An 11929-nucleotide genomic window follows, 5' to 3' on the forward strand; every position below is an offset into this window, starting at 1 on the left:
TCCACTGTGAAACTCAAGCTTCCTTCTACCAGGTACAAGAGCTTAGGACTGCATATGTACACATCTGGAAAAAAGCTAAGCAGGATGGCTGATGAAGTACAGGCATAGCAGCACTCATGACATAAAGTGGACTAATAAATCCTTTTACAACAGAACACATGGATCATTGGCTCTATTATGGTCGTCTGTGACAGACTACAGACGCTGCTTACCAAAAGGTCCAGCCTAGAAATGCTAGTTAAAGTAATTATTCAAATTTTACTAAGCAGAGGGCCGGGTAACTGTTGGGTCTATGATATTACACAGCCAAATCTTAGCAGTGTGCTCCCAGCAGATGGGAGCACTCCTCCTTACTTCTATGGTGGCAAGATCTAAATAAGATCGTCCAGTGACAGCGATGGAAATCTGCAGTTCTCTCCTGTATTTTGTTGTGTCCAAGTAAACTGGAGCATAGCCATATGACCGGAGCAATGTGCAACCACTTTCTGCACAGGTGTGTGGACGTTAACCTGCTGGCACAAGCACTGATAATGTTGACAACACTCAGCAAACAAATCGGACATTATGTATGCAAAGTAGGGCAGAGCAATATGGGCAAAAATATTTATCACGATATATATTTGAAAATTTGCGATAACGATATAATTGACGCAAGACAAAATACTTTACAACTCCACAACTTTATTACTGCAAAAAAACAAATGTATTTTCACTTAAGCAAGCAGCTGTTTTTAATGTGCATTCAAGCTATATAAAAATTTTACAGTACAAATGGTAAAAGTGGAAATTGGCCAACATATCCTGATCATAACCATGTATAATATCCACAAAACGTAAGAGGTTATACACACAAAATGCAGTAATATTATGTTGAAGCACAGTACGTATCACTCCGCGAGGCTCCTGCGCTTCATTCGACGATCCGTCATGCTTTGTCCGCCATGTGCGTATGAAAACAAAGGCACTGCGCATGCGCGTTTTATCCATATTACCCATATTCTATCGCGATATTTCATTTTCTTATCATTGCCTAACATTATACCGTATTACCGTGAACTGTATAATATGGCCCAGCCCTAACGCAAAGTACAACAGATTCAAGCAAAATTTGAAATACAATTTGATTAAAGCATAATGTGATCAATGGTTTAAATAGCTCTCAAGTTTGGATTTAACCTCATCTACTGGACTGCATCCAGTTTTCACAAAGACAATCTCTCCAGTGTGTCCTGGTTAGAGTTGCCAGAAGGAAAACACCCTAAGATATTAATACTAAAATTTTCAACAACAGTGATACAAACAGTGCTCTCTTTGCCAGGTGGCACATAATTTTACACGGTACTAGTGGTGCCACGGTTTTAAGTCACGGATTGGATCAGTTTTCGGATCAACAAAAAAAGAAAAAAAAGACAACTTTCCAAGTATTTTTGCTTATTAAAAACATTCAACTCAAGACTCATTCCACACAATTATATAAAAACAAATTAAGGTGCAGTATAGGGCAGTACAGGGCTTTGTATCTACCACTCCGCTGTGATATATTGAGCGGTCACGGTCACGCAGCTTTCCATTGACCTGGAGGTCCACCCGTTTGTAGTTGGGCAACAAAAGATGCCTGGGACAGTTCAGCCATAACTTTAAACTTTTCCTGCTCATATATGCTTAGACCGATCTTGTCACCGAAGTGGACGCGCAACGGGATACCATAGCGTGACTCAAGTACGTTCATCATAGTTTAAACCACTTGTTTTGCACAAGGAAATACGGCCTCCCGTCTGCAGCTAAACACCCCAGTAGCTTTTGTAATAGCTTTAGCCCGGTTGGATTGGGCAGCAAAGGGCTGCTTAAATGCCGCAAACTGTGCCGCGACTGTTTTTACGTGCTGTCGTTAGAAACAGCGAAGGTTGTCACTACCCGATCCGTACCGGAAACCCGATCGGTACCCCGCATGCGCGAATGGTGTCTACTTCCGGTCGTAGCGTTTTACGATAGTTATGGGTCAGAGTATCTGTTAAAATGTTAAGAATAATAAGTATATCTTAAAATGTTTGCAATAATGAAGCATTTCAGTACAATGTAGACGAAAACGAAAAATAAAAAGATAGTTACGGATCGGGACTCCCCGATCCTTACTGCGCATGTGCAAAGTCGGACCGTACAAATCGGGTCTACCCAATCCGTACCGCGCATGTGCAGATGTTTTCTTCTTCTTCTGTTCGTTTAATGGCAGTTTTCTCCCCAGTGTACGAGGATACTGCCACCTGCTGACCGAGTGAATGAACCCTATTGTAAACTGAATTGGCGTCATTACAAACGTGTGTTAAATTTGATTTAGTGATAGTCGAGTGTGTTTATGCTTGTCTGTGTGGAGAGGATTGACTGGAATAGTGATGATGATGTCCGCTATCACTGTCAATTGTCAGTAAACACTTAATCTGGCTGCTGAATCTTCACGTGACACATTGCTAAGTCAATATTATTAAGTCTGTAATTAGGCGCCATTCTTCTTATTTTACGGCGCTGTTGTTCAATCGGGAAACGCTCTCTGTTGAGAAGAAAAGCATGAATTTGTTTGTATACGGATTATCCATTGTTTAAATGTCCCCGGTAGTCGAAAAGGAGGCAGAGCTGTTGAGAAATGCTAAGAGCTAACTGGGCGCTAACTGTGTCATTCAAATATATTGAATGTCGCAATGTTGGCAAAGAGAGGAAGTGACGTAAGATTTGCGCATGCGGGGTACCGATCGGGTTTCCGGTACAGATCGGGTAGCGACAGTCGCTACAGTGCCTCCTTTTCGACTACCGGGACATTTAAACAATGGATAATCCGAATCCGCAACAAATTTTTGCTTTTCTCCTCAACAGAAAGCGTCCCCCGATTGAACAACAGCGCCGTAAAATAAGAACAATGGCGCCTAATGACAGAGTTAATAATACAGACTTTGTAATATGTCATGTGAAGATTCAGCAGCCAGATGAAGTGTTTACTGGCAATTGACAGTGATAGCGGACATCATCATCACTATTCCAACAATCCTCTCCACACAGACAAGCATAAACACACTCGACTATCACTAAATCAAATTTAACACACGTTTGTAATGACACCAATTCAGTTTACAATAGGGTTCATTCGCTCGGTCAGCAGGTGGCAGTATCCTCGTACACTGGGGCGTAAACTGCCATTAAACGAACAGAAGAAGAAGAAAACATCTGCACATGCGCGGTACGGATCGGGTAGACCCGATTTGTACGGTCCGACTTTGCACATGCGCAGTAAGGATTGGGGAGTACCGATCCGTAACTACCTTTTTATTTTTCGTTTTTGTCTACATTGTACTGAAATGCTTCATTATTGCAAACATTTTAAGATATACTTATTATTCTTAACATCTTAACAGATACTCTGACCCGTAACTATCGTAAAACGCTACGACCGGAAGTAGACACCTTTCGCGCATGCGGGGTACCGATCGGGTTTCCGGTACGGATCGGGTAGTGACAGCGACAACGGTAAATCCAGCATGTGGCTCTGCCGTCCGCTTGTTTATTTTCCACATAAACCTTTCAAAATAAAGCTGAAGATCCTGTTGAGATTTTTCAAAATAAAGCTGAAGATCCTGTTGAGATTTTTCTCAAAAAATCGAGGACCGTATTTCTAAACGAGGGGCTAGCATGGACATGGTTGGTTATGAAAAGTCTGACACGGACCAGAAAACTGTACTATGCAAATTATGCAGGAAACCGGTCCCCACCTCAGACTCAAACACGACAAACCTCTTCTGCCACCTACACAAGAATCACGTGAAAGAATATGGGGAGAGTTTACGGATGAGAAGCAAAAGAGAGCCGTCATGTGCTAGAAACAAATAAACCTTAGACTCAAACGTTAGAACAGGCTGTTCCCCGCAGCACACCGTGTGATAAGAAAATGGCAGCCATTACAACTTATGTCTAAAACTGTATAGTTTCACGCAACGGTCAAAACACTTGACTCCAGCTCCACAGCTGAAAACACTTTACGCAAGTCAAGTTGCCCGAGATTCACAGAATTTACTGAGAATGTAAAATTTTTGTGATATATATCGTTGTCGGAACGATAAATGTCTAAAATCGGGATATGAGATTTCACTGCATCCCTTCAGTGCAGATTAGTAGAGGCTATACTTCAAGTTACTCCCACATAGTGGAGCTACCTACAACTCAACACCATAGTTGAGGGTGGGAATGTAGATCAACCAGTATCAAGAGCTTTGCTTTCTCAATACGTTCTCCCTTTATGACAACAGAGAAGATAATAATCTGACAATGTGATCGTGAGATGAGCAAAGAGACACTTGGCCAAGCTCAGCATGTTGATCAAAATGCTAATGCACACATGCACCAAGTAAAAATGGCAATGTAAAACTTGGAAAAGATAGTTGGGGTTTAGAACTTCTGGTTTTTATTAAAAAACAAACCCAAATGAATGTCCTTATAGTAGGCCAAAAGTACATTTCTTAACATTTCATTGTCTCAGCAGTGAATTAAGAAAAGCACTGCAAATTCATCAAAAATTAAAAGAGTAAGTTGCAACCAAAATCATTTACTTTCATCTTAATTCAAAGTTGATAAAAATGAGGTGAACTGCAGTGTGACCCCTGCTGTTTACATTTCCACAATTCAAAGACAAACTCAAAACTGATTAACCAGTACGAGTATCTGAATACTCAGCTCCACATACAAGTCCTCGCTGTAACAACTGTCTATATCCTGCTAAAAGCTGTGACATGCTGTCAGGGAAACTGGTTTTATCACAGCTGACTGCCAAGTGCAAGTGAACTGTAAGTAGATCCTAATTCTAGGTGGGTGAATATTAAAAACAAACAAAAGAATGACTGGTAGTTGATACTGTTATGCCACACTTCCAGAAATTAAGCTAATACGGATGACTTAACCACCATTCAGTACTGCTAGACATACATTTGCAGTATTTGAGAAGCCAGGAGGGAAACACTGCCTTCAGCAATGCTATTATGGTTTTGACTATAGCTGATAAACCAGAGGGCATCCTCTACCATGGCCCACAACTGTATAAACACACACATCTCTCTTTTGGGTCATTTTATCCTGTGTGTGGGTTGTTCATCTGTACTGTCTGCAGTTTTGTTATTTCTACCAAACCCAGCCATGCCAGCCGTTACCTTGGCAGCAGCTAACAGGGATACAACTAAATATGGCTAACACAGGGCTTATCTGCTTGGCTTACTGTAAGCCTTACTAAGAGAAACCATAATAGGCGTAGGTAGGCTGTATACATGAAACATCCTTGGGTGTTGCCAAAAAACAAATACTCATTAACCCAGATACTACCAACCTGTTTGTGCAGTGCGTGCATTGACAGATGACGTGTGTGTTCAGTGTATGTGCATACATGCGTACATAAAGTGTCCTGAAGCCCATTTCAGGTAAGTGTTCAGGTGAGTATCCTGCATTGCTTCGGGGGCTTAGCGTTTGAGCGTACAAAATGTGCTTTATTATCCAGGTTTCACTGAATACGATCTCAACACCGAACAACAGCCACAATCCGTTAAGGACTAGCCGATGAGCTGAGCGTTTTACTGCAGGGTGGTAGCTTGTCATCTTACTCTGAAGGTTATTATAAAAAATGCTTTTATAAGAGTTGCGTTTCCCATGATTTATGCTGTTGTGCTACAGTGGGGCCCTGCGTGTTTGCAGGATAGTGACAAAACAAGAGGAATGGTTCAAAATACGTTTGCCATTGTTGCCAAAGCAGTCATAAGAACGTCACATAGCCGATGGCAGGGCTTGATTGATCGCATTTGATAGCAATGAAAATTAAAATGATAAGGATCCTTTTTTTGCACTTCTGCTAATAAGCACTGTTTTCTTGTTTTCTAAATGAAGTACATTCATTTTCTTTGCAGCTGCGCATTTTCACCTTTCCCCAAAAGTTCAAGCTCACTTGCCGTTTATGCAACTTGAGCCAACGTGATTAAAAGGAAGCCCTTAGTAAACACGAGCCATCTAAAGGAAGAAAACAGGCTTTCAGTAGGTGAGCTGATAGCATGACCGCTAACTAATATGTCTGCAGCCGCTTTGGTCTGACAATCGCTTGGGATTTCTCACGCGGTCCACTTTCTGCAGTGAGCAGCAGTTGGATCACGGTGGTGCTGCTTGCCATGTGGCTACTCTGAAAGTATGGCCAAGGCATGCAAGTTCAGTGCTTCTTTTTGCCCACATCCACATGTGCAGACTTCCCACAGTTTAGGATGCAGGCTAAGCGCAGGTCAGCATTTCTTTGCAGGACTTGCAAGTCCTAATTATGAATCAGCTCTCTACAGGATGACCCAGTGTCCCATGCAATGGCCAACACTTTATTAATTTGCCTTCCCTCTGAATTAGATTTAAAGTAATAGAGAATACCCTATGAAAACTTCAAAAACTGCCTCATCTATAGGTGTATGAATACTCAGCCCCATAATGTTTAATATTCAAGATCACAATAACGATCAAAACAATTGTAATAATTATTGCTGCCTAAGCCAACAGTCACTATAAAAACCCATCACCACAAAGTCCATCAGTAAAAGACATTTTAACCCCAGGAAGTCAGAAACCAACTTATCAAAATATTTCAAAGAGGTCTGTTTAAAGTTAAACACGTAGGATTTATTTTAGAGATAAGCAAACTTTGGACTCCTGGGGTGTTAAAGGATAATTAGGAGCAATAAAAGAAGTTTAGTTTAGTACAATTTACTGTTGTACTTTATTCCTGTAGCACTATTTATATATTACAACTGTGCAGTAAGACAAAACAGCAGTTCTACATAGATGAATGAGAAGTTATGGGAGCGCCAAACAAAAAACATGCGTTTATTTCCCACATGCAGAATTTTATCTCTGTGGCTTCCGTATAGTTCTAACTCTTTCAAGGACAGCAGAGTCGGCTGCTGACATACATTAACTAAACTGATGGTTGCTGCTTTTGTCATATAAAAAATTAAATAAACCCCTGGGCTTATATTAAGCAGGCTACCAAGTGTGTACGACCATTACAAAAACACTTCAGTATGTACACGTCCCCAGTTTAGAACGATATAGTTTGGTTTTCTATTTCTTAAACACGAACAAAAACGTGTTGGCCGTTTTAAAGACGTTTGCACAATATGAGCAGTATTGCATGAGAGAACAGGTAGGTTTACAGGTAAGTTTTTCAGTCACATGACTCATTTAACCTTGAGTCAACAGTCGATCAACATAAATGCCTGAATGTCTCCAGTTATTGTTTGCACACTGCAGTGATGCATATCATAAACTGCTTTTTCTTATGTTCGCTGCTAAAGGCCACTGTTACTTAACCCATCGCAACGCAACTCTCTGCTCATGATTTATTGTTATATTTCTGAACGCAACTTCACATTTACTTTCAAATTTAAAATGAAAGGACAATTATCCACCCCATTACCAATATCTGTCAAAGCTTCGTCATTGTTCGGGAAGCCAATTAATCACAGCCTGTATATCACTTAGAATTATCACAAGCATTTGTACTAAAACTCTGTATTCAGTAAGGAGAGCAAACAAACTGTACACATTTAATTACTTGTGACTTTCATTAGCTACAGAGCAGGCAGCGAGCACTCCTCTGACCCTGACTTTTACACTGTGTACTTACAGAAGAAATCAGGCCTGTTGCTGATAAACAGCTGGAATAATTGCCTTTCAATAAAACAGCAACACTAATAGGCAACAGCCATTTTCCCCCTATATCAAACCCAACTTAGGCGAACTATAAGCATACTGTACAATTAACTACTTTTGAGCTTCATATTCAATTTGGCACAAACGTTCGAGCAAAACCAGAGTCTACCAGCAGCACAAGCAAGCAAATTCCAAGTGTCACTATCTTCCTTCTTATAAGTCACAAAAATCCCAAATCTAACAGCAAATCTAAGAGGTTACAAGCCAGTGGAGATAAAAGATCTAAGGGCTATTATACATGCAGTCAAAAACATAATAAAAGCTACACTAAGCATGACAATCTATAAAAGGGATGAAAGAGGTCCATAATAGGCTCCACATGAAGACAGACAACCAGATGGAGCTAAAACTGACGCTGTAGCTAGATAGCGCTTGGGTCTTTTTCACATAGGCTTAAGTAAACAGGCCATTTCTTGTTCTGAGAGGGCCTTTATAACAGCGAGCACGATCAGGCTGTATACAGTAGAAGGCAATGAGTCTGTGTTACCCTAATTAACAGAAATCACCACACTTATTTCATACAGTTATTTCTGACCATCTTGTACAAAAAAATATATATATTTTTTAGTAGATACCCAATTACAACATTGCCATTTTGTTTCAGTTGAGCTTATTACACTGGGAGGTGAGGGATTTATGCAGTCTTTATACTGGAAGACAAGCATCTATGAAATTTCATGATGTTTGTGCAATACACAATAATAATCCTTTAATTAGCTCTTTTTTATTCTTTTTTTTTTTTGGGTCCCATTTGGATCTTTAGCCATCAGAATTGTTGTCTTAAGGCCAAGAAAGATGCCAAGCAGATTTATTTTACCAAGTGGATCATCATGGCCTTGCCATATTGGTCCATTTGATTGACCTTTATTATAATTATGAATTTATTTTATTTTTGGTTGCTACAAACGGGACAGATATGACTGGGGGATAGGACAGGGAGAAAGAATGAAAGAAAGAGAGTGAGAGAAAGAAAACCAGAGGGGAGAAGAGACTGTGAGAAAGGGGGGGGGAAGTAAGAAAGAAAAACAAACAAAACACTTGGATCACCTGTATGGAGAAAAAAAAAAAAAAAAAGGAAGCAAACAAAGAAAAAAATGAAGAAAGAAAAAAATTAGCTCTTTTTCACCATTTTCTGTTTTCCTTCCTCCCAACCCCCATTTACTTCTGGTTACCATGAAGCATCGACTCCAGTAGATCAGAGTGACACAGGTATCAGTTTTTAGCATCCGAATATAAAGAGAGGAGGAGAAAAGAAAAAACAATTGTTGGTTCTAGTAGGGCTGCATCTCAGTATTTGATTATTATAGATAGGCATTTTGCCATGTCCTTTTTAGAACTTGGAAATCTCATCCAAGGTTAGGAACTTGACATTTTTGGGAGCATTAAAAAGAAAAAAGGCACTCAGAATAGTTCTCTACAAGAACATTTGATTAACAAAAAAATTATTTTAAACTGTATAAATCACACACGATCTAATCATTTTTGATACCACAAGAAAACTGTTACTTTTTAATCCGCTTATTTTTAGTGTTAGATGCTGATGCAGCAGTTTGTGAGAACACCTTTAGCATCAGGAAGTCAGGATTCGGTCACCTGTGACAAACCACACAGTCTCTCAAATATCCTCTGGCATGTCAATGAATTTGTGCGACTTACTGTGAAGTTTCCTTAAACTCCATTTCAGGTTACAACGCAAGACACAAACACCAAATGGCATTCAAAGGCATAATGGCTGTGCTAATCTACCTTTAACGCACAAAGACACACACCTGAATAGCATTTCCAGCTCTCTGGAGAGGACTCATTTCCCACAGCAAGCCACCTCAGTGCAGGCCTTTTCTAGACTTAATTAAAATGCAGCCCTTGCTCATCACTGAAGCCACACTTCACTCCGAGGTGTGTGCGCACAGGAACAGGCAGAATCTACTCGGGGACAAAATATTTAGTAGTGGAAGCGTTCCAGTTTCTGACTGTAGTTCAAGTAATACTGACCATTCACTTTTAAGAGTCTGTGTGAAGAGCAAGAGAGAAGCTCGCTGGCAAGATTTAATTCTCAAATAACCTCCTCCATCATCTACAACCCAGAACTGCTTACATCCACCAACCTTGGCCAGTCTCCTCCCTCTGCTGTCTTATGGGTGGTCTTCTAACAAAAAGAAAATCAGCAGGGGAGACGTTTCTCGTGAATCCTTGTGGCCAAAGATGCAAGACTACGGAAGCTTTGAAGAAACACAGTAAAGATTACAGACTGCGGATTTTAATTCAGTCGGTGGTTTGAATTCCTGGATGAGTGGCTGCTTCCAGCTATTCCACCGTTAGACTGAAAACACAACCTGAACCACACGAGTGCATTTTGCTTTGCATATCACATCACACGCAAATCCTGTGGTGATCGGAGCAATTTAGCTCGAGCAATCGTGGGTGTAGTTTTGCATGCGAAAGCTGTAAAACAACACAATCACACCAGTGGTTTTTCGAGCCAGATGGTTTGTGTGTGGTGTGGGTGCATCCCGAAGCAAAGCAGTGTGTGAGACAGTGAGGAACCTGCAGACTTACCCAGCAGGAGCAGCTTCAGCTCCCTTCTCGCATCTCTCTTGTCTCGTCGGAGCTGCTTCTCGATCTCGGCGTTGATTCGTTTGGACTCCTTCGCCTCCTCACTCAGGCAACAAGCCATCATGGAGTCTAAAGTCATCACCGCATGAGCGGGGGGGAAGAAAGCCCGTTTGAGGAGAGGTGTCGGGCTTACACCTCACACAAAGTACCAGATAAAAAAAAGAAGAAGAAGAAGAAGGCCTCCTGTGTGCACAACAGTCCGATCCCAACAGGTTATATCCAGACACTGATAATGGAGCTCGATAGTCTCGTTGCTTGGTGCAGACTCTGGCCTCCCTTGTTGATGGCAAAGCTGCTGTCAAGTGTTAAATATTTGACAGCTTAACGTTAGTCAAAGTCTCCAGTAAAACCTCAGGCTACAGTGACTGTGAGCTCATCAGAAAAAAAAGAAACGAAACATGTCTGCAAATATCCCGAGGAACTACCGAGGGTGCGAATAACCATTTTGATTTCATGGACCGGTATTAGTTCGTTAACTAGCCTAAAAGCTAAACGCTGCTAACGTTATAACCAAGCTAACAGGTTGAATTTATCTTCAGCGCACTTTGTTTTCTTGCTTAGCCTAGTCAATTTAAACATATATAGACATATATATTTTTCTTATACTAAACTACTAACTTCGGTCCCACACACAGCGGGACACAACTGCCTGGCGCGGCCACCACATTTGTCCAATCCCCTCTGCTGGCTGCCCGGCCGAGTGCAAGCCTAGCCGCCCCGAAATCAGCGCTCCAAGTTACGCCCGCGCAGGGACAACGAGCCCCAGTCTGTCCATCCAGAAAGGTTGGTTTACTGCCTCGACTCCTCCACGAACCGCATGCACCTGATCAGAGAAAGTGCGCGCTCAGAGCAGGTATGTCTCGCAGGCGGAGGCACCAAGTAACCAGGATAGGGGGCTAAATGGGAAGGCTAATTGTTAGCTAGCTAGGTTAGCTCAGAGAGCCTTCCCTGGAATTGCAGCCCAAAAAACAGCCAACTCCTACTGACAGAGAATCCTGACTGCATTAACCTAGCGTTCCCCAAAATAAACTCGCAAACACCAAACCCCCCTCCCCAAAGTGCCAAAACGTCTTACTGGCAGTCAAATTGACCCTTGTCCTCCGTGCATTTTATCGCTCCTGGTATTTTTTTTCTTTTTCCTGGTGGTGCTGATCGCTCCTCATCACCCACTCCTCAGCTCCGGTGTGGCGCTGTCGATTTCGTCACTTGGGATATAAGTGATTGATAAGAGGAAGAGCGAATCAACACGAGGCGTGTGGGTGTTTCAGGCGGGTCTTTCCAGCACGGTTAACTTCCCAAGTTTGCTTGAGAGGAAAAAGTCATCCTCTTTGGAGGCGTGTCGGAGGAAGCGACTGACATTTGACTGGATGGGCAACGCCCATCTCCTGTCAAAGAGCAGCGCACTCACATACAGCCTGTCTGTGTTGTGCAGTCAACTACACGAGTTTCACCAGGTCATTTCCGAGACTCAAACAGCGAGCTGCAGGCAGTGGAAATAAACTAAGCGGCCTTCTATTTACTTAAATGCAGTAACTGAGTGCTGTGCAGTTTT

At 41.7% G+C, this 11929-nt stretch overlaps 1 protein-coding gene across 4 annotated transcripts in view; it reads right to left on the minus strand.

Annotated features, from left to right (window-relative positions):
* LOC146490750 (guanine nucleotide-binding protein G(q) subunit alpha) overlaps window positions 1-11613 on the minus strand; it is a 41169-nt gene extending 29556 nt beyond the window's left edge. Inside the window, exons 1-2 of one of the 4 annotated variants that reach the window (XM_085152407.1) lie at window positions 11453-11603; window positions 10321-10672 (exon numbers count right to left, since the gene is read on the minus strand). In XM_085152407.1, coding sequence (XP_085008533.1) covers window positions 10321-10456 — 136 coding nt within the window. In that variant the 5' untranslated portion in view covers window positions 10457-10672; window positions 11453-11603. Of the gene's footprint in view, window positions 1-10320 lie in introns of all 4 variants that reach the window. The other 3 variants (XM_085152405.1, XM_085152408.1, XM_085152406.1) reach the window with 3 other exon arrangements.
* Between the last annotated feature and the right edge of the window lie 316 nt (window positions 11614-11929).

Source organism: Neolamprologus multifasciatus, chromosome 23 (assembly GCF_963576455.1).
Source record: "Neolamprologus multifasciatus chromosome 23, fNeoMul1.2, whole genome shotgun sequence".
In the NCBI taxonomy this organism is placed as follows: domain Eukaryota; kingdom Metazoa; phylum Chordata; class Actinopteri; order Cichliformes; family Cichlidae; genus Neolamprologus; species Neolamprologus multifasciatus.